Raw genomic sequence first — 21,561 nt, 5'->3', positions numbered from 1 at the left:
TCTGCCAGTAGCATAAAGTGATGCCAAAATTTATGTGTGGGAAAGTTGATTTCAATGAGGGTAATTTAGCTGAAGTTTAGTCTAAGAAACTAGTGTTTTGCTGCCAAGCAATTATTTGCATTTCTAACAAATGACTTATACTTTTTACCAGTGCTTTCCTTTCATCATAAACTAGTTACTTAAGTAAGTTATTGTCACTAATGGAATATTTCTATAAAGGCAACTATATTCTTGTTTAATTTGGTTAACCTCAGACTTTTATTTTTAATATGCAAGGTTGAATACTTCTATTAAATGTTGCCTTTTGTTTGAATAAAATCTATAGGAATTAAATCAACAGCTAGAAAAAAAGAAAGAAGTGGAAGACCGTGAAAAGAGAAAGATAATTGCTGAAGAAAAGCACAAGGAATGGGTTCAGAAGAAGAATGAACAGGTAAGGAGAAAAAAGGGCACACACGTACTGTATCTCGTTTATAGTCTTCATCCTGTTACTCCTAGTCATTACCTATGTGTTTCTCATTTTCTCGTAGATTTTTTCTTTTCTGGCCTAGTTTCTGCCCCCTTTCCACCCCACCCCAGCCCTCTCCCCACCAAGGGACAGCTATCAGATCTTTTGTCCTTTGCTCTCTGCTCTCTCTCCCTTTTCCATCATGTGGCTTCCATTTGGATGTGGTTGCAGGTAGTCATGAAGTCTGTTACCTCCAGACCTGGCCTCCAAGAGCCTTGGATTTTCGTTTCTTCAGTAGGTAGGCACCTCTGGGCCTGCAAATCTAAAACAACCCATTTTTATCCACGCTCCTCTGACAGAACCATCGTCCTGACTCCTTGATTTCTGATCTTAGTGTAATTTCTCAGTCACCAAGACGTAATTGGAATTCTCTTATTTCTAATTGTCCATGCCTTTCCTTTACGATCACCTCTGTCCTGTTTGTGCTTTCTTCTTGTCTAGACTCATTATATTTTTCAGTTTATTTATTGTTCATTTGCTTCCCTAGTGGCTCAGATGGTAATGAATCTGCCTGCAATGCAAGAGACTTGGGTTGGATCCCTGAGTCAGGAAGATCCCCTGGAGAAGGGAACGGCTACCCACTCTAGTATTTTTGCCTGAAGATTCCATGGACAGAGGAGCCTGTGGGCTACAGTCCATGGTGTCTCAGATTCAGATATGACTGAGATTTCACTTCATTGTTTATTTCCCATACTGGAATGTAAGCCCCATAAGGGCAGGGGTTTGTGCCTCTTTGTTCAGTTATCCAGCAGATAAATCAGTATCTTGATGCTTAAAAGCCACCCAAGATTTGACTTCATCCTTTGTATCCTTTGCAGAGAAATCTTATCAAAAAACCAAATGTCATTCCTCAGTTCACAAATACATCTTTTGTCATTCCCTACTCTCCTCTGAATAACGTTTGAACTGTTGTGGCCCGGCTGGTTAAATACCTTCTGCTCTCTGAACCATGTCTCCTTCACCTGTGCTACTCTTCCTTCCACACTATCAGCCTCTGACTGGCATCTTTGGGGAGCACATTCAGGATAAGCATGGCCCATCTTCTTGGTGTATTAGTTTTGTTGGAAAATATTGAGAAGAAAAACATTTTTATGCTAAAGCAAGCACAGATATTTAATAGTATAGAACATAAATTTTATGGTATTTTTAAAATACACAATAGAATTCAAAGAAATATTGGGCTTTGGATTGTGCTCCCAGGCCCTAGGAATATATGTTCACAAGAACTTTTGAGAACATTTCTGTTCTATTTCTCACCTTTTTTAATAATTATCTCCTCAATGTGGGATCTCATCACATTTTCCCCCCTACCTTTGGTGGCTCAGATGATAAAGAATCTGCCTTCAGTGCAGGAGACCCGTGTTCAGTCCCTGGGTTGGGAAGTTCCCCTGTAGAAGGAAGTGGCAACCCACTCCAGTATTCTTGCCTGGAGAATTCCGTGGACAGAGGAGCCTGGTCCATGGGGTCACAAACAGTTGGAAATGACTGGGCGATTTTCACTCAACCTCCTTTTGTTATCCAACTCAAAGTATTTCCTACATGAAGTATTCTCTGATCACATACTGGAAATTCTTTTCTTCTCTGAATCCTTGTTTAATTAACATCACTTCATCGTATACTGCCGTGTGTTATGTATATATTTTGTGGCTGCTTTTATTATGCATATGTCTTAACTTCTCATGTAATTTTAAGACTCTTCAGGATAGGAATTATTTTTTAGCTGGTTTCCCCTCTTTTTAACTTTCTATTTTTTATTGGGTTATAGCTGATTAACAATGTTGTGGTAGTTTCTGGTGAACAGCAAAGGGACTCAACCATACATATTTACGTATCCATTCTCCCCCAGACTCCCCTCACATCCAGTCTGCCACATAACACTGAGCAGAGTTCCCTGTTCCCTATACAGTAGGTCCTTGTTGGCTGTCCATTTAAAATATAGCAGTGTGTACATGTCCATCCCAAACTTCCTAACATCCCTTCCCCACATTCTTCCCCTCTGGGGACCACAAGTTCCTTCTCTGTCTGTGAGTCTCTGTTTTGTAACTAAGAAGTTATTTTTGTATTACTTTTTATCTATTATAAGCTCTGACACAATGCTTTTTTTGCCATACATCAACATGAATCAGCCACAGGTAAACGTATGTCACCTCCCTCGTGAACCTCCCTCCCGTTTCCTCCCCAACCCCACCCCTCTGGGTTGTCATGGAGCACTGGGTTGAGCTCCCAGTGTCACACAGCAAATTCCCACTGGCTGCCTAATACAGAGAGAACAGACTTGTGCACACAGGTGGGGAAGGGCAGGGTGGGCCAAACGGAGAGAGGACCACGCAAACATACATAGCATTTTGGAGGTGATAAGTTATTGAATGAATAAATGTATCATCTTCCTTTGAATTTTAATACATTCTTGTATTGGATCACAAGTTAGAAATTTAAAAAATATTTATCTTGTCACTTTGTTTCCTGTTGTGAGTTTTTGCATATTTGGAATGGTGCTGCTTTTATTATTAAGGTCCAGCTTCATGAATGCAGTTAGATATTGAAATTGTAAGCCAAAACTTTAAAATTATTTCTAATTTTTGATTCCTAGCTATTTTTTAATGTAACGCCTACTGGTATTAATAAGAGTACCTAGTAAATACTTCCCCAGTAAATTGAAGATTGCATAGCTTTCTTCATCCAAATATTGTGAGAAGGAATTGGCTAGACATGTGTGTGTTATAACCATAAATATATTTGTTCTTTACTTAAGTAAATTATTTTTTAAAGTTTGCTACATCCCATAATACAATAAGAAAGAGTTCTTTGTGAATAAATGCCAAAATCAAAATAAGCCTCTGTGACCACTACTAAGCCTTGAGTGATACTTTTTTGAAGTATATAATTATAAAACAGTTTTGTGTGTATTATATAAGTATATTCTCTCCTCTAAAAGCTTCTCTTATCTTCTGACTCCATTAAGCTCATTTTACCACGCCAGGCAAACATAGTTGTTGTTTGTCTAAGAATGTAAAGATGATACATTCCCTGTTTTAATTAGTGGTGGTAGATCTAATCCAATTATTTGAGGAAAAAATTTCTTTCTTTTGGAGGGAAGTGGCTTGCCCTGACATAAATCACTAATTCCTAAAAGCAAGATCCCATAAGGTTGAGAAGAGTTTAAAAATGAACCTTGAGAATTAAAAATTAAATTTACTTATTCTGTAGAATTCTTATGCATGCTAAGGAATAATTAGGATACTCTTGTTTTTTTTCTTTAAGAACTCTCAGATTTCTTATTTCAGTCTTGGTTACATTTACCTCTATTTGTAAAGACTGCTCTTCTGGTTCTTCTCTTCCTGTCTGGCATCTAGCTTTTTTCTCTTCTGTTTACATTTCATGGTGTGTGGTCCTCTGCTGCCTCCAGCCTCATTCACATTTTAGCTATATCTGTGGCATTATTTTCTCTAAGTCATTTTCACTGTGTTCTATCAAAAAATCAGACAAAAAGAATTTATGTATCCATTAGCAAAGCTGGTTTCCTTTATTGTGACTGGTTTCTTTTATTGTAAATCTTTTTTCAAATAAAGGGCTTATCTCATCTGGTACTCTGATACTTGTGTTGCCATACTAATTTATTTTTTAGATTTTTTTTTATTGTGTGTTACCACATATTTTGTCAAAGGGCATTTGCCTTCACTGAGAATTAAAAGTAAATTTATTTTTAAAGTTTTCTTTATCCAAGGAACCGCTTTTTAATGTAAAAAATTAATTCAAGCCAACAAGCCATATGATTGATAACTGTCATCAGTTCTCATTCATGCCTTCAACACTTTTATTATGTGCCAGGTACTATTGAAGGAATCAAAATAGAAATTCAGGTTTGTTAGTTTCCTTTAGTTGGAAGAAACAAAGGTTCTCTCAAGGCACCATCTTAAAAAAAAAAAAAAAAAGATTTATTGTTGTACTCTGTGTGGTATAGAACTGGAGCGCCAGAAAATCTGAAGCCACTTAGTGGCTGGCTATTCCCTCTTGGTACTCTGTCTGAGTGCCTGTTCTGGTATCCTTTTGCTAACTAAAGACATTCCATTCCCTCTTCTGTAGTTTAAATGCTGCAGAGAGCCTGTCTGATGTTGTAAAATCAATTTCATTGAGCTATATTTTACATACAATAAAATACACCTATTTTAAGTTTGATGAGGTGTGACAAGACAGAAAGAACTCTTTCTTCACTCCAGAAAGCTCCCTTGTGCTCCTTTGCATTTACCCCCTGCTTCCTACCCCCCACCTAACCCCAGCTCCAAGGAAGCCATCAGTCTGCTTTCTGTTCCTATAGATAAGATTTGCCTTTTCTAGAATTTCAGATAGACTCACTAAATGTATATTCCTTAGCATCAGGCTACTTTTTTAAAAAAACTATTTATATTTTTGGCTGTGTTCTGTCTTTGTTGCTGTGCACAAGCTGGCTCTAGTTGTGGCAAGCAGGGGCTGCTATCTGCTGCACGGCGTGGGCTTCTCGTTGCGGTGGCTTCTCTTAGTGCAGGGCACGGGCCCTAGAGCTCAGGCTCAGTAGTTGTGGCTCATGGGCATAGTTACTTCTCTGCAAGTGGAATCCTCCTGGACTAGGGATCAAACCTGTGTCCCCTGCATTGGCAGGCAGATTCTTATCCACTGTACCACCAGGGTAGTCCCAAGCTACTTTGTTTTTAAAAATTGCTAATATTTCTTATATTAAGATTCTTCCTTTTTATTGCTCAGTATCACAAATTATGTATCCATTCACTAGTTGATGGATAATTAAGTTGTTTCCAGTTTGGAGATATGAGTAAAATTCTGTGACCACTTATATACAAGTCTTTTTGTTGATACTTGCTTTCATTTCTCCTGGGTAGATGCCTAGGAACTGAATTGCTGGGTTGTATGGTAGGTTTTTAGGTTAAAAAAAAAAATTGGCAATTTCTTATAAAGTGCTTCTGCCATTTTATATTCCTGCCACTAATATCTGACAGTTCCAAGTGTACCATATCCTTGCCAGATTCTCAGTCTTTCTCATTTTATATCATTCTGTTACATGTAGTATGTCATTGGGCTTCCCAGGAGGCACTAGTGGTAAAGAATCTGTCTACAAGTACAGGAAATGCAGGTTCAATCCCTGGTCGGGAAGATCCCCTGGAGTAAGAAATGGCACTTCACTCGTGTTCTTACCTGGAAAATTCCATGGGCAGAGGAGCCTGGCGGCCTTCATAGGATCACAGAGAGTCAGACATGACTGGCTAAGTAGCAGCAGTATGTCATTGTTTTAATTTCCATTTTCCTGAGATCTAACGATATTTAGCAACTTTTCGTAAGTTTATTCTATTAGTCTACTGGGGCTACCACAGATTGAGTGACTTAAAAGTCCTATCTCAAAATACAGCATCAGGCCAGGGGATCAAGATTGTGGAGGAGTAGTAGGGGAGCTCACCTACTCTCACAATAACATTAACATATCAGTAAGTGGAATGATTTACACAGAACATCTAGTGAATGCCAGCAGAAGACCTCAGACATCCAAAAGGACAAGAAAACCTCCACATGACCAGGTAGGACAAAGGAAAAAGGAAAGGAAAGGAATTAGGACAGGCTTGCACCCCAGGGAGGGAGCTATGAATAAGGAAAGAGTCCCATACCCTGGGGAGAGCCTTCACTGGCGGGGGATCAGCCTGGATGGAGAGGGACATTCAAAGCCTAGGAGGAGAGCGCAGCAACTGGTTTGTAGAAGGCAAAATGGAGAATAACCTGCACAGAAGGTCAGCATCACTGCCCTGTGTTCCTCAGCCTAATATGCTCCTCTGTTGATACAGGAGAGGGCTGGGGGCTGAAGCTCAGGCTTCAGAGATCAGATCCAAGGAAAAGATCAGGGTTGGCTGTGCGGAGACAGCCTGAAGAGGGTGGACTGTGGTAACTGAGGGTGTGCTCAGTAGCAGCCAGCACCTGCCAGAGAGGCAAGGTGCCATTACTAGGGGCACACAAGGAGCGGGGCGGGGGGAGGGGGGGTCGAGGGGGGACACCATGAGAGCTCTTTCCCCTGTAAGTGCTCCCAGGCAGCAGGACACGACCTTACAGAAGCTCTGGGAGTGGGCGCAATTATCGCTGCCATGGTAGGCTCCAGAGGCAGGCTTGGGCAACCACTAAGATCCGCAGGCTGGTGCCAGGCACCGCCCCTGCTGTCCTGGGAGTGTGCAAAGGCTGCTACACCTGCACCCCCCATATCAAGGGGGTAACAGCCAGCTCACCTTGAGGAGAGAGACAGCAGATATCCAAACTAAAAGCAGCCCCTTGATTCCAGAAAAGATGGCCAAGCAGAGGGACTTGAGCTCACCTACTCTCACGAAAACACCAAAAGCACAACAAACTACTGAACAACCATTGACAAAGGAGACTGGAAACTACCAAAAAAGATATTTTACATTCAAAGACATAGAAGAAGCCTAAAGCGACAATAAGATGCATTAGTGACATCACAAGTGGGAGTCCCACAAACTGCAAAATAATTATATTGCAGAGGTTCTCTTGCCAGAGTGAAAGTTCTAAGCCCCATCTTAGGCTCCTGAGGCTGAGTATCTGGCATCAGGAGGTGGAACCCTCCAGAGGACTTGGCTTTGAAGACCAGCAGGCTTGAGTGCAAGAGCTCCACAGGACTGGGTGAAACAGAGACTCCACTCTTGGAGGGCTCACATACACTGGGACCCAACACAAAGCAGAAGAGGTTGACCTGTGAGTCTTGGAGAGTCTCCTGGGGAGGTGAGGGTTGGCCGTGGATCAGTGAGCTGGGGGCAAGCCCACTGGAGGCAGTGGCCCGAGAGAGTATTGATTGGCATGAGCTCTCACAGAGGTCACCATTTTGATATCAAGACTTGGCCCTGTCCAACAACCTACAGGCTCCAGTGCTGGAATGCGTCAGGCCAGACAGCCAGCAGGATAGGAACACATTGCTGCCCATCAGCAGACAGGTTGTCTAAAGCTGTACTGAGCTCACAGCTCCCTCTAACACAGTTTGACATGGCTTTGGCTCACCAGAGAGACACATCCAACTTTTCCCACCAGTGGGCAGGTACCAGAAGTAAGAGGAGCTAAAATCCTGCAGCCAGCAGAAAGGAGACCACAAACACAGAAAGTTAGACAAAAATGAGACAGCAGAGAAATATGTTCCAGATGAAGGTCCAAGATAAAAAGCCATAAGACATCTAGATGGAGATAGGCAACCTTCCTGAAAAAGAACTTAGTGTAATGATAGTAAAGATGATCCCAGAATTCGATAAAAGAATGGAGGCACAGATTAAGAAGATACAAAAAGATACTTAACAAAGAAAATAAAGAAAATTTAAAGAACAAAGATGAAAAATAGAATAACTAGAATGAAAATACAAGAGAAGGAATCAATAGCACAATAATTGAGGCAGAAAAATGAAGTTAGTGAGCTGGAAGATGGAGTGTTGGAAATCACTCCTGTGGAACAGAGCAAAGGAAAAAAAGAATGAAAGGAAGGACAGTCTCAGAGGCCACTGGGCCAACATTAAAAGCATGAATATTTGCATCATGAGGGTCCTAGAAGGAGGAGAAAGGGCTTGGGAAAATACTTGAAGGGATAATAGCTGAAAACTTCCCTAACATGGGAAGGAAATAGCCACTCAAATCCAGGAAGCACAGAAAGTCCCAGGTAGATTAGACCAAGGAGGAACATGCCAAAACACCGATTAATCAAACTGACATAAATTAAAGCCAAAGTGAAAATGTTAGAAGAAGCAAGGGAAAAGCAACAAGGGAATCCTCATAAGGTTGTCAGCTGATTTTTCAGCAAAAACTGCAGGCCAGAGGGGAATGCCATGGTGTATTTAAATTGATGAAAGGGAAAAATCTACAACCAAGAATACTCTACCCAGCAAGGCTGTCATTCAGATTTGATGGAGAGATCAAAAGTTTTACAGACAAGCAAAATTTAAGAGAAGTCAGTACCACCAAACCAGCTTTACAACAAATGCTAAAGGAACTTCTCTAGGTGAAAAATAAAAGGCAACAACTAGAAACAAAATTATGAATGGGAAAGCTCACCAGTAAAAGCAAACTACAGTAAAGATAGGAAATCATCCACACACACATATGATATAACCAGCAGTTGTGAGGACAGTACAAATGGAGGATATTGGAAATGCATTTTGAAATTAAAAGACCAACAACATAAAACAATCTTGTATATGTATAGACTGCTATATCAAAATCTCATGGGAATCAAAAACTGAAAATTTACAAGAGGTATACAAAAAAGAAAAAGGAATCCAAGCAAGTTAGTCATCAGATCACAGAGAACAAAAGAGGAAGGAAAAAGACCTACAAAAACTAATCTAAAACAATTAACAAAATGGCAATAAGAACATATTAATACATATTGATAATTACCCTAAATGTAAATGGATTAAATGCTGCAACCAAAAGACAGGCTGAATCGATACAAAAATAAGACCCTTATATATGCTATCTATAAGAGATCTGCTTCAGATCTAGGGACGCATACAAAGTGAAGGAAAATATATAGATGGTCCCAAGTGGTGGGACACAGACCTGAGAATCACCTGTGCCAGCCACATTTCTCCCAAGAAGATACACAGATTGTGAAAAAGCACAGGAAAAGAGGCTTAACATCACTAATTATCAGAAAAATGCAAATCCGAACTACAAGTGAGATATCACCTCAGACCAGTCACAGTGGCCATCATCAAAAGGTCTATAAACAATAAATACTGAAGAGGGTGTGGAGAAAAGAGAATCCTCCTACACTGTTGGTAGGGCTGTACATTGGTACAACCACTATGGAGAAAAGTATGAGAGGTTCTTTAAGAAAACTACTAGTAATAGAGCTACTATACGATACAACAATCCCACTCCTGGGCATATATCTGAATAAAGTCATGATTTGAAATGATACATGTACCCCAGTGTTCATTGCAGCACTATTTACAATAGCCAAGATGTGGAAGCAACCTAAATGTCGATTGACAGATGAATGGATAAAGAAGATACAGTATATGTTTACAATGGAATATTAGTCATAAAAAAGAATAAAATAATGCCGTTTGAAACAACATGCTTGGACCTAGAGACTAAACAGAAACAGACTTACAGGTTTTGAAAACAAAGTTATGGTTACCAAAGGTAAAACCTGAGGGAAGTGGTCAGTAAATCAGCAGCTTAGAATTAACATACACATGCTACTATATATAACAAGGGCCTACTGTATCACCCAGAGAACTGTACTCAAATTCTGTGATAACCTGTATGAGAAAAGAATCTTAAAAACAATGTAGGTACATGTATAGTTGAATCACTCAGCTGTACACCTGAAACTGAACAACATTGTAAATCACTTATACTCCAGTTAAAACAAAAACCAGTACACTGAGGATTAGAGTTTTAATACATGAATTTTGGCAGGGCAGATTTCAATCCATAACACTGTTGACCATTTCTATGTCTCTTGTGGAGTTTGTTTTGTGTTTAAACTTTTGCCCATTTTGTATGTGTTAATAGTAAGTTGTAAGAGTTCTTTTTATATTCCTTTAAGTCCTGTAACATGTATTGTAAATATACCCTCCATTTAATTTTTAATGGTATTTTTTTAAAGAGCAGAAATTTAAAATTTGGGGTAGGTTCTGTATTTCTGTTTTTTTCTTTTATAGTTTGTGGGTTTTGCTTTCTGTTGAAGAAATGTTTGCCTACGCCAAGGTTGTAAAAATATTCTCCATTGTTTTCTTTTAGAGGTTTTATAACTTCAGCATTTGCCTGTGTTTGTATTTTGAGTTAATTTTAATGATAGCATGCATTAAGGGTCAAGGTTCATTTTTTTGGAGTATGGATATCCAGTTATTCTAACACTGTTGAAAGATAATCTTTTTCCCTATTCAGTTATCTTGGCACTTTCATTTAAAATTAATTGAGCAAATATGTTTGGGTCTCTTTCTAGACTCTATTCTGTTCCTTTGATCTGTGCCAGTACTACACTGTCTGGTTACTGTAGCTTTATAGAGTAATTTTTAATTTAAAATTCTTCTAATCAAATACTGTAAGTCTTCCACCTTTTTTCTTTATTTCAGAATTGTTTTATTTGCTCTGTACCCTTTCCACGTACAATTTAGAATTAGCTTATCAATTTCCCTAATCATGCTTGCTTGAATAGTGACTGATACTTATTGGGACTGCATTGAACACATAGATCATTCTGGAGAAAATTATTGTCTTAATAATATAAACTTATAAGTGTGATTTTTCTTTTCTATTTATTTAGGTCATATTTATCTCAATCAGCTTTTTTTTTAAGTTCAATGTACAGGTGTATTTAAATGTCTTTTGTTAAATGCATCCCTAAGTATTTCATGTTTTGATGAAAGGAGTTATTTTGCCTTATTCCTAATATTTGCTTATTTCATATTTGGTTTTGATATTAGAGAAATATTGCGCTCCTAAAATGAGCTTGGTTGTGTTCTTTTTTCTGTTTTTTAAAATAGTTTGTGTGGTAATTGGTACTGTTTCTTCCTTAAATGTGTAATAAAATCTACCAGTGACACTATTGGAAGCTGGAGTTCTCTTTATATGAAAGTTTTAAATTCTGAGTTATTTTTAGTAAGTAGAATTACTTATAACAGTTACTTCAGTTACTCTATTTCTTTTTGAATCAGTTTTGAAAAGTGATGTATTTTTAAGGAATTTTAATGTCTCATTTAAATTGGATTTATTGGCCCCCCAAAAATTGTTTTCAGTGTTATCTCACATGTATATGAGAGATCTATAGTGGTCTTTCATTTACCATTTGTGTGACCTTGGGCATATTACTTAACTTCTTTGTGCCTTAGTTTCCTCATTTATAAAATGAGATCTTAATAGTATCTTTCTTATATTGTGCTTTTAAGAATTAACTGACATAGTGTATGTGTATACAATGTACAGAACAGTAACAGGCCGCGTTAGCACTGAATAAATGTTAGCTGTCAAAAACTGAAAATAGTGTAAAGACTGGTTGACTCCTCTTTTTTTTTTTCTGACAGATGACTCCTTGTTGATGAGCTTGTGGAGGAGTCTTATGAGTCAGATAGAGCTGCAAGATCCTTTTTAATCTTGTAGATTTTCTGACTGTAGGAAGTAGTTAAAATTCCAGTGTTATTTTAATGGATATTGAGTTCTCAGCAAGAAAGGATTTCCTTTTACAGGTATTGGCTGCCCAACAATAAGGAAATATAACAACTTGGGGAATGATGGGCTTTGATTTTCTTCTCTCTTTTGGCCTTGCCACGAGGTTTGGGGGATCCTTAGTGCCCCAACCAAGGATTAAACCTGCACCCTCAGCAGTGAAAGCTCAAAGCCCTAACCACTGAACTGCCAGGGGATTGCTGGGCTTTGATTTTTAACCCCTGCCTTTCTTACACAGGGGCTTCCCTGATAGCTCAGTTGGTAAAGAATCCACCTGCAATGCAGGAGACCCTGGCTTGATTCCTGGGTCAGGAAGATCCACTGGAGAAGGGATAGGCTACCCACTCCAGTATGCTTGGGCTTCCCTTATGGCTCAGCTGGTAAAGAATCTGCCTGCAATGCGGGAGACCTAGGTTCAATTCCTGGGTTGGGAAGATCCCCTGGAAAAGGGAAAGGCTACCCACTCCAGTATTCTGGCCTGGAGAATTCCCTGGACTGTATAATTCATGGAGTCACAAAGAGTCAGACATGACTGAGTGACTTTCACTTTCACTTTTTCTTGCACAGCACTGTACATCTGTTGAATATAACTTGATATTTGTTACTTGGATCTTATTTGAATTGCTTGTATTGAGGTATTCTACAAGATGCTTTCAAGAGAAGAATTTCTTGGTTCATATTTCTTTGCTCCATGAAGGGTGATATATATGACATTTATATTACATATATTTTATGCCTTGCAGATTATTTTCTAAACCTTTGATAAAGAGAGCTAGCCATGTTATTGGTTATTTAGAATTTCACTGTGTTGGTAGATTATCCTTTGGGTGAGAAAAGGAAAAAATATTCAGTTAGAATCTATGTCAGGTTTTTTTCTGCAAAGGGTCAAATAAAATTTTAGTTTTTGTGGATCATACAGTCTCTGTTGTAACTATATAACTCTGCTGTTGTGGTGCAGTAGCAGCCATAGACAGTAAATATGTAAATAAATATGTGTGGCCACATTTCAATAAAACTTTATAAATACAGGTGGTAGTGGACCATATTTGGCCTGCAGGACATAATTTGCCAACCCTTGATCTATGTAAGACTTACAAGAATTGCATAGCCAAAGATTAGTCTGTATGTGCCCTGATAACAGTATTTAATCGGCTAAAACTGGTCCTCTGTAACTCTTTTATAGTGAAGACTTATCCAAGTATTCATATTGGCAGATTGTCTAGGAAATACATACCTATGTGGCTTCTGTTTTAGAGTGAGGGTAAACATCTATTAAGAAACACTAAGATTCAGGCTTCTGGTTCAAGATGGCAGAGTAAAAGAGTGTGCACTCATCTCCTCCAAGAGCCTCAGAATTATAACTAGCTGTTGAACAACCATCGATAGGAGGATGCTGGAACCACCAAAAACAGATATCCCACGTCAGAAGACAAAGAAGAAGCCACAGCCAGTGATGCTGCTGCTAAGTCGCTTCAGTTGTGTCCGACTCTGTGCGACTCCAGAGACGGCAGCCCACCAGGCTTCACCATCCCTGGGATTCTCCAGGCAAGAACACTGGAGTGGGTTGCCATTTCCTTCTCCAATGCATGAAAGTGAAAAGTAAAAGTGAAGTTGCTCAGTCATGTCCGACTCGTCGCGACCCCATGGACTGCAGCCTACCAGGCTCCTCCGTCTATGGGATTTTCCAGGCAAGAGTACTGGAGTGGGGTGCCAAAGGGCACAATCAAAATAAAATCAAATCCCATACCTGCCGGGTAGGTGATCCACAAACTGGAGAATAATACCAGAGAAGTTCTCCTACTGTTGGGAAGGTTCTGAATCCCACGTCAGGCTTCCCAGCCTGAGGATCTGACAAAGGGACTGGAATCCCTAGGGAATATGGCCTTGAAGGTCAGCGGAATTTAATTATGGGATTTCCACAGGACTGGGAGAAACAGACTCCAGTCTTGGAAGGCATGAACAAAACCTTGCATGCACCAAGAGCCGGAGGAAAGGAGCAGTGACCCCACAGGAGACAAACCAAAACTACCTGCTCAGTGTTGGAGGGCCTCCTGTAGAGGCCTGGTTCAGGAGGGTCTCACCCCAGGGACAGGGGCACTGGCGGCAGCAGGCTAGGAAAGTCCCCCTTGGTGTAAACCCTCTTGGGCTTCTCCATTAACCCTACCATAGAGCCAGTAGATCCCAGGGCTGAGTCACCTCAGGCCAAACAACTAACAGGGAGGGAATACAACCCAACCCATCAGCAAATAATTGGATGAAAGCTTTACTGAGGGAGGTCCTTCTCAGCAGAGCAAGACCCAGTTTTTCCCACTGCCAGTCCCTCCCATACAGGAAGCTTACACACGTCTCTTAGCCTCATTCATCAGAGGGCAGACAGAAGAAGCAAGGAGAAACACAGTCCCACAGTAGCTAAAACAAAAACCATATTACAGAAAGTTAATCACTATGAAAAAGCAGAAAGTTATGTCCCAGGTGAAAGGACAGGGTAAAACCCCAGAAAAGCAACTAAATGAAGTGGAGATAGGCAACCTTCTAGAAAAAGAATTCAGAATAATGATAGTGAAAATGATCCAGGATCTCGGGAAAACAATGAAGAAGATGCAAGAAATGTTTACCAAAGACCTATAACAACTAAAAAACAAATAAAGGTAAATAATACACTGGAAGGAATCAGCAGCAGAGTAACTGAGGCAGAAGAATGGATGAATGACCTGGAGGACAGAATGATGGAAATCACTGCCACAGAACAGAATATAAAAAAAAAAGAATGAAAAGAAATGAAGACAACCTAAGAGATGGTCATGTATGGATGTGAGAGTTGGACTGTGAAGAAGGCTGAGCGCCGAAGAATTGATGCTTTTGAACTGTGGTGTTGGAGAAGACTCTTGAGAGTCCCTTGGACTGCAAGGAGATCCAACCAGGCCATTCTGAAGGAGATCAGCCCTGGGATTTCTTTGGAAGGAATGATGCTAAAGCTGAAACTCCAGTCCTTTGGCCACCTCATGCGAAGAGTTGACTCACTGGAAAAGACTCTGATGCTGGGAGGGATTGGGGGCAGGAGGAGAAGGGGACGACAGAGGATGAGATGGTTGGATGGCATCACTGACTTGATGGACATGAGTCTGGATGAACTCCGGGAGTTCGTGATGGACAGGGAGGCCTGGCGTGCTACGATTCACGGGGTTGCAAAGAGTTGGACACGACTGAGCGACTGAACTGAACTGAAGAGACCTCTAGGACAACCTTAAACACACCAACAATCACATTTTAAGGGTCCCAGAAGTAGAAGAGAGAAAAAGTTCCTGAGAAAATATTTGAAGAGATAATAGCCGAAAAGTTCTGTAATGTGGGAAAGGAAATAGTCAACCAAGTCCAGGAAGCACAGAGAGGCCCAGGCGGGATAAACCCAAGGAGGAACACACCAAGACACATAATAATCAAACTGACAAAAATAAAAGACAAAGATAAAATGTCAAAAGCAACAAGGGAAAAAGGACAAATAATATACACGGGAACTCTCATCAGGCTATCAGCTGATTTCTCAACAGAAATGCTATAAGCCAGAAAGGAATAGCATGATATATTTAAAGTGATGAAAGGGAAGAACCTACTACAACCAACAATACTCTACCTATGAAGACTCTTACTCAGTTTTGATGGAGAACTCAAAAGCTTTCCAGACAAGCAAAAATTAAGAGAATTTATCCCCAACAAACCAGCTTTACAACAGATGCTAAAGGAACTTCTCTAGGAAGGAAACAAGAGAAGTAAAAGACCTACAGCAAATAAACCCAAAACAATTAAGAAAATTGTAACAGGATCATACATATTGATAATTATCTTAAACGTAAATGGATTGAATGCACCAACCGAAAGACATAGACTGGCTGGGTGGATGAAAACATGTGCATGTATGCATTTCCACTTATCACATTGTTCTGCTTGACGCCCCAAAGGTATGTAATTATTTTATATTGTTAAGCTAATCATGTTCCTCTTATGGCTTGCAGTTGTAATTACCTTTTATTTTTTTGTCTGGCTATTGATTGTGAAAACTGATAAATACCTTTTACTGTTGTGATTATGTATCTTTTATTCACTTAATACCATTGTATCATGATTGGTCAACAGAAAAATAATAGAACTCTATATTACCAAAACTAGGATTTAATAGAAAAACCTGTAATCACTTTTTAAAATCAGAATTATCCATTTTTTGAAAAATACAAATGCTCATGTATTGCTTTTTTTTCCTCCAGAGCTCCAGATATGTTTCTAATAAGCAGTCATGTTTAAAAGCAACTGGCTATGTGATGATCTTTTACTTTTATCTAGTTTGTTCACTTTTTCTATTTCATATTCAGTGCTCCCATTTCATTTAGTTTATGTTTTCCAATCTCTCCATCTCGTCTCTCTTTTTTTAATGTTCTTTCTCAGGCATAGTAGGAAGGCTTTTGTATACATACATATAAATAATATGTACACTATATATATTTTAGAAAATTTACAAATTTTTGCTGAACTGAAAAATTTATGACATTTTGATTCTACTTGTTTGACTTAGTATGACTAGAATGCTAGATTTCTAATTTAAAAAAACTAGGTATGTAACAAGCAACAAAGGGAACTATAGTCACAGGGAACTATAGTCAATATCTTGTAATAACCTACAGTGGAAAATAATTTCAGAACTAATATATGTGTCTATGTATAGCTGAATTGCCTTGCTGTGCACTTGAAACATGTAAGTCAACTATATTTCAATAAAATACATATATTAAGGAAAAAAAAACCACTAAGATTCAAGACAGTCTAACAGGTTGTCATTTCTGTTCACTCATTTATTCAGCAAATCTTTATAGAACACCTACTATTTACTTAACACTGTTCCAGGCTCTGAATATACTTGGTTGAACAAGATCTTTGTTAGGCCATCATGAAATACATACTCAAGCTGGTACACTAAAATTGATCAGGTAAGTTCATGCATGTTATATATTTTCATAAGCCACATTGTGTCAACCACTATGTTACCACCTGTTTTTAGAAAATTACTGTCTATAACACTTTCCTTGTATGAGAATGATTACAGATTCCAATGAAAATTCCTTCATTTTTATTTAAGAAAAGAAAAGAAAGGGAACAAAAAATTAATAAGGAAATGAAAGAAAAAGCAGCAAAGGAACTGGAGAAAGAACATTTACAAGAAAAAGCAAAGGAAAAATATCAAGAATGGCTAAAGAAAAAAAATGCTGAAGAATGCGAAAAGAAGAAGAAAGAAAAGGTATTTTCACTAAGGTGATCAGTTAGACTACATGACTTGGTGTTTATATTGTGCCAACTATGTTGTGTAAAGAATTTCTAATGGAAAATTGGCATTATCTTAGCATAATATAAATACATGTAGCTGTCCCTACTTGTTATATTATGATTAAGCTTCATAAATGAATATGCATTGGTGATTTTTTTAGACTGAAAAATATTAATAAGCCTGTTGATACTCCTGCAGTCAGGTGCAAGCTTTTTACTGTTGTTTAGGCTTTTAAATATTATTCAGTGTACTTTTATGGAAAGTTTTATTACATTATTGTAAATTACTGATCTATTTTAAAAGAACAAATTGCTTTTTTCTTCTTGGATTTAATATCATTGTTTAGAAGCAATATGATTCAGTGTTTCTGATCAGTAAGCCGTTGGGATGGGGAGCTACTGGGGAGCAAGTCAGTAGACTCTGAATAGAATTTTTAGTTACAGAATATCCCTGGAGATTCTTTGGTCTTGTCATTTTAAGGAAAAAGAAAAACAACGGCAGGCTGAATTACAGGAAAAAAAGGAAATAGCAGAAAAAAAGTTTAAGGAATGGTTGGAAAATGCAAAAAATAAACCTCGTCCAGCTGCGAAGAGCTATGGTTATGCCAATGGAAAACTCACAGGTTGGTTTTTATGTTATGTGGCTTACATAAATATGGCTTGCAGGAGTGAATATTATACATTATGTTTCCTTTTGACAGAAATAGAAGTGTGTAAAAATCATTTTTCTTTCAAATTACTATTTTCTGGAAGATTATAACATACTGTGTTCCTGTGGAGATACTACAAATTTGTTGTCATTCTCTAAAATCAGATACATTTTAAAGGCAACAGTGGCAAAACTGCAAAGTAATGATTTCTAACATTAAGAAATAAGTAAAATTTTTACATTCCTTGGACCTTAAAGCCTTAATCAGGATATATTTAAGGGGTCATTTTCTTTCCCTTTTCTAACCTCTCTGAGGCAGAGTTCCCAGTGTCTTTGGCTCATTATTTTTGCAGGGTGGAATACTAGATGCCACACGAACCAGACACAGACCTGGTTGGCTTTTTTGGCTTGGTCTGATTATAAATGGCAATGTGTGTTTTCCTTTGTACTTCCATGTTGGAAGCTCATACCTTGCTGACAGCTGCCTTCACTTGTTTAAGTGATTTATTATTAAAAATACTCCCATTCTGTTTTGTTCACACAATAGAACATATTCCAGACTTTGTTTTGACCATCATGGTGAAGTGTGTGTTGACATATGTATGCGGTCAAAGTGGGTTGCCAGTGTCTGAATGACACATTCCTTCTGTCAGGATTTAGGCCTCTCCTGCATGTCACAAAGGTCATCCATTACAGCTACCGAGCAGAGTCTGCTCCTTTATTTTGCTCCCTTGTTTGAAATAAGCAGTGGTTTCAACAAAACGATTGGATAGTAAAGTTAAAACTTAGATGGAATATATGTATTGACTAGAACTTAATTGCCAAATAATGGATTATTTTACCAAATTTGTGTTTAAATAAGTGTTACAATAAACATTGTAGTCTGCAAATGGCCTACTGCTCTTAATTACAAAACTAGAGTGTATGAAATCTGCTTAATTTGAGTGACAATGATTTAGAGTTTCAGTGGTTCTGAACCACAATCTTGATTCACTTTAGCTACATATGCAACATACGGTTTTTTCCTGCAAGCTCTAGTGTCCAACTAGGGGAAACTAGTACATAATCAGAAGTTTCCCAGACTGAAATAAGAAAGTGAAGATTTTGTTCAATGTAAGGGTTCTAAAATTAACTTCTTAGAAGAAATTTTGTATGAGTTTTTAGTTTTGAACATTAATGTTCTTTGAATATTCAGAATTATCATTTATATTTTAACTTTTACTACAATATTACTGTATTTGAAAAGTATTGTTTGAAAATATTTGGGTTCAAGTTTTAAATGAGTCAGGTTTGTCAGTGATATTTTTGCCCTTTTAACATTTTAACATTTTTCTATGAATTTTAAAATAGTTTCTTTGATCTCAAAAAGTTGTTCTTGTTTTATTCTGATTTTTAAATAATTTTAGGTTTTTACAGTGGGAATTCTTATCCAGAACCAGCCTTTTATAACCCAATTCCATGGAAACCAATTCCTATGCCTCCTTCCAAAGAAGTGAAGGATCTATCAGGAAAGAAGACTAAAAGGCCTGTGATAAGCCAGCCACACAGGGCATCCTCTCTGGTAATGCATAAAGCTAGAAGCAATCTTTGCCTTGGAACTCTATGCAAAATACAGAGATAGTAGATGTGGGAAATTGCGTGCTTTTACCTGGAGCTATTTAATTTTAACATCAGAAATTGTTGTTTTGTTGCTCTACTAGTAGTAGCTCAACATTTGATGTATTATTGTTAAGTTCACATTTTTGCATTTGTATATGGAGTCCTTAGAGTTAATTGAGGAAGATATTTTATTCATTTTCATTTTTATAAATGCTTCAAGGTTGATCTTGGAATATTGTTTTGCAAGATAAGTGACAATATCTAACAATTGTGTTTATATTTAGCTTATATTAAAACTACCCTCTAAATACCAATAAAACAATTTTCCATGTATTCTTTCATACACACGTTATGTGTTTGTGTTTATGAACATAATAAGAATAAGTCATTGAAACAAGCATTTCTAAACTGTATGTTCAAAATAAGAGAAGAATCTAAAATGAGTTAGAATCCCAGAGTAATGAAAAACAGCTTTTGTTGATGACTTTTAGTATGTTTTTCCCTTCATAAATATTTGTAAACCACTAACTGGAATCATGTTTGGTAATGGAGAAATAAAGGTTGGGTTTTGAAAGGACAATTTATAAACATTGTTTTGGCTCTCAATCTTAATTGATTGTAGTAATCTTTGGACACTAATATATTTTGCTATACTTTGTACATATACTGACACATTATAATTAGGTTGTTAATTTTGTAATTAGAAATGTCTGCTTTAGTTTTTAATGTAAAATGTTAAGTCATGTTTTAACTAAAATTGAAATAAAAAATCTTTATTAATAAATACTTGTTAAGGAAAGTAGATCAAAAGATTACTAAAATAGCACTCAGCCCTTCTTATTAAATTTTAAAAGTCTGTGTATCTTTTTTTAGGGGGCCATCAAGAAATGAAAATTTGTGGTGGCAATATAAAAGTTCAGTAATTTCATTTAAAAGTGATTCCTATTTAGAATACATTCCATATTTCTGTGAGGTTAGTCATCTACCAAGTTTTTGGTGATTAACCTGCAGTGGTATTGGTCAATGCCAGGAAACAGCAATGGGATTTTTGAAGGGTATTCGTATCATCAGAAATCTAGAAAAATGCACTTTTTAAGAAATTTCTTGCTCATGGAGGTCTGTGAGCCCCATAAGGATTGAGCACTCAGCCTGAATGCTCATTCAGTTCAGCCATCTTCATTTGGTTTTGTTTTATTTTTTTCACTTCTAAGTGGATAACAGTTTAGGAGGAATCAGTCAGTCAAGTTGATTGCGTCAAAATGTTGCTGAAATTTAGAGACCTGACCATCTTTCTCATAACCTTAGATGAAGTACAACTCCCAGGTGATCATTCTACTCAACCAAATTCACAGGCCTCCCTGTCTATCACCAACTCCCGGAGTTCACTCAGACTCGCTTCCATCGAGTCAGTGATGCCATCCAGCCATCTCATCCTCTGTCATCCCCTTCTCCTCCTGCTTCCAATCCTTCCCAGTATCAGAGTCTTTTCCAATGAGTCAACTCTTCGCATGAGGTGGCCAAAGGACTGGAGTTTCAGCTTTAGCATCATTCCTTCCAAAGAAATCCCAGGGCTGATCTCCTTCAGAATGGCCTGGTTGGATCTCCTTGCAGTCCAAGGGACTCTCAAGAGTCTTCTCCAACACCACAGTTCAAAAGCATCAATTCTTCGGTGCTCAGCCTTCTTCACAGTCCAACTCTCACATCTGTACATGACCACTGGAAAAACCATAGCCTTGACTAGATGGACCTTAGTTGGCAAAGTAATGTCTCTGCTTTTGAATATGCTATCTAGGTTGGTCATAACTTTTCTTCCAAGGAGCAAGTGTCTTTTAATTTCATGGCTGCAGTCACCATCTGCAGTGATTTTGGAGCCCCTCAAAATAAAGTCTGACACTGTTTCCACTGTTTCCCCATCTATTTCCCATGAAGTGATGGGACCGGATGCCATGATCTTTGTTTTCTGAATGTTGAGCTTTAAGCCAACTTTTTCACTCTCCACTTTCACTTTCATCAAGAGGCTTTTTAGTTCCTCTTCACTTTCTGCCATAAGGGTGGTGTCATCTGCATATCTGAGGTGATTGACATTTCTCCGGGCAATCTTGATCAGCTTGTTTCTTCCAGCCCAGCGTTTCTCATGATGTACTCTGCCTATAAGTTAAATAAGCAGGGTGACAATATACAGCCTTGACGTACTCCTTTCCTATTTGAAACCAATCTGTTGTTCCATGTCCAGTTCTAACTGTTGCTTCCTGACCTGCATACAGATTTCTCAAGAGGCAGGTCAGGTGGTCTGATATTC

The 21,561-nt window shown here is 38.2% G+C and overlaps 1 protein-coding gene across 1 annotated transcript in view; it reads left to right on the top strand.

Moving 5' to 3' along the window:
• CCDC34 (coiled-coil domain containing 34) overlaps positions 1-19,702 on the top strand; it is a 44,756-nt gene extending 25,054 nt beyond the window's left edge. The window contains exons 3-6 of the mRNA XM_068989219.1: positions 326-433; positions 16,830-16,988; positions 17,496-17,637; positions 19,070-19,702. Coding sequence (XP_068845320.1) covers positions 326-433; positions 16,830-16,988; positions 17,496-17,637; positions 19,070-19,284 — 624 coding nt within the window. The 3' untranslated portion in view covers positions 19,285-19,702. The remainder of the gene's footprint in view (positions 1-325; positions 434-16,829; positions 16,989-17,495; positions 17,638-19,069) is intronic.
• The last annotated feature ends 1,859 nt before the right edge of the window (positions 19,703-21,561 follow it).

This window comes from Capricornis sumatraensis, chromosome 16, assembly GCF_032405125.1.
Source record: "Capricornis sumatraensis isolate serow.1 chromosome 16, serow.2, whole genome shotgun sequence".
NCBI classification, from domain to species: domain Eukaryota; kingdom Metazoa; phylum Chordata; class Mammalia; order Artiodactyla; family Bovidae; genus Capricornis; species Capricornis sumatraensis.
The sequence above is the reverse complement of the archived record's forward strand: the minus strand, read 5'-3'. Positions and strand labels throughout refer to the sequence as shown.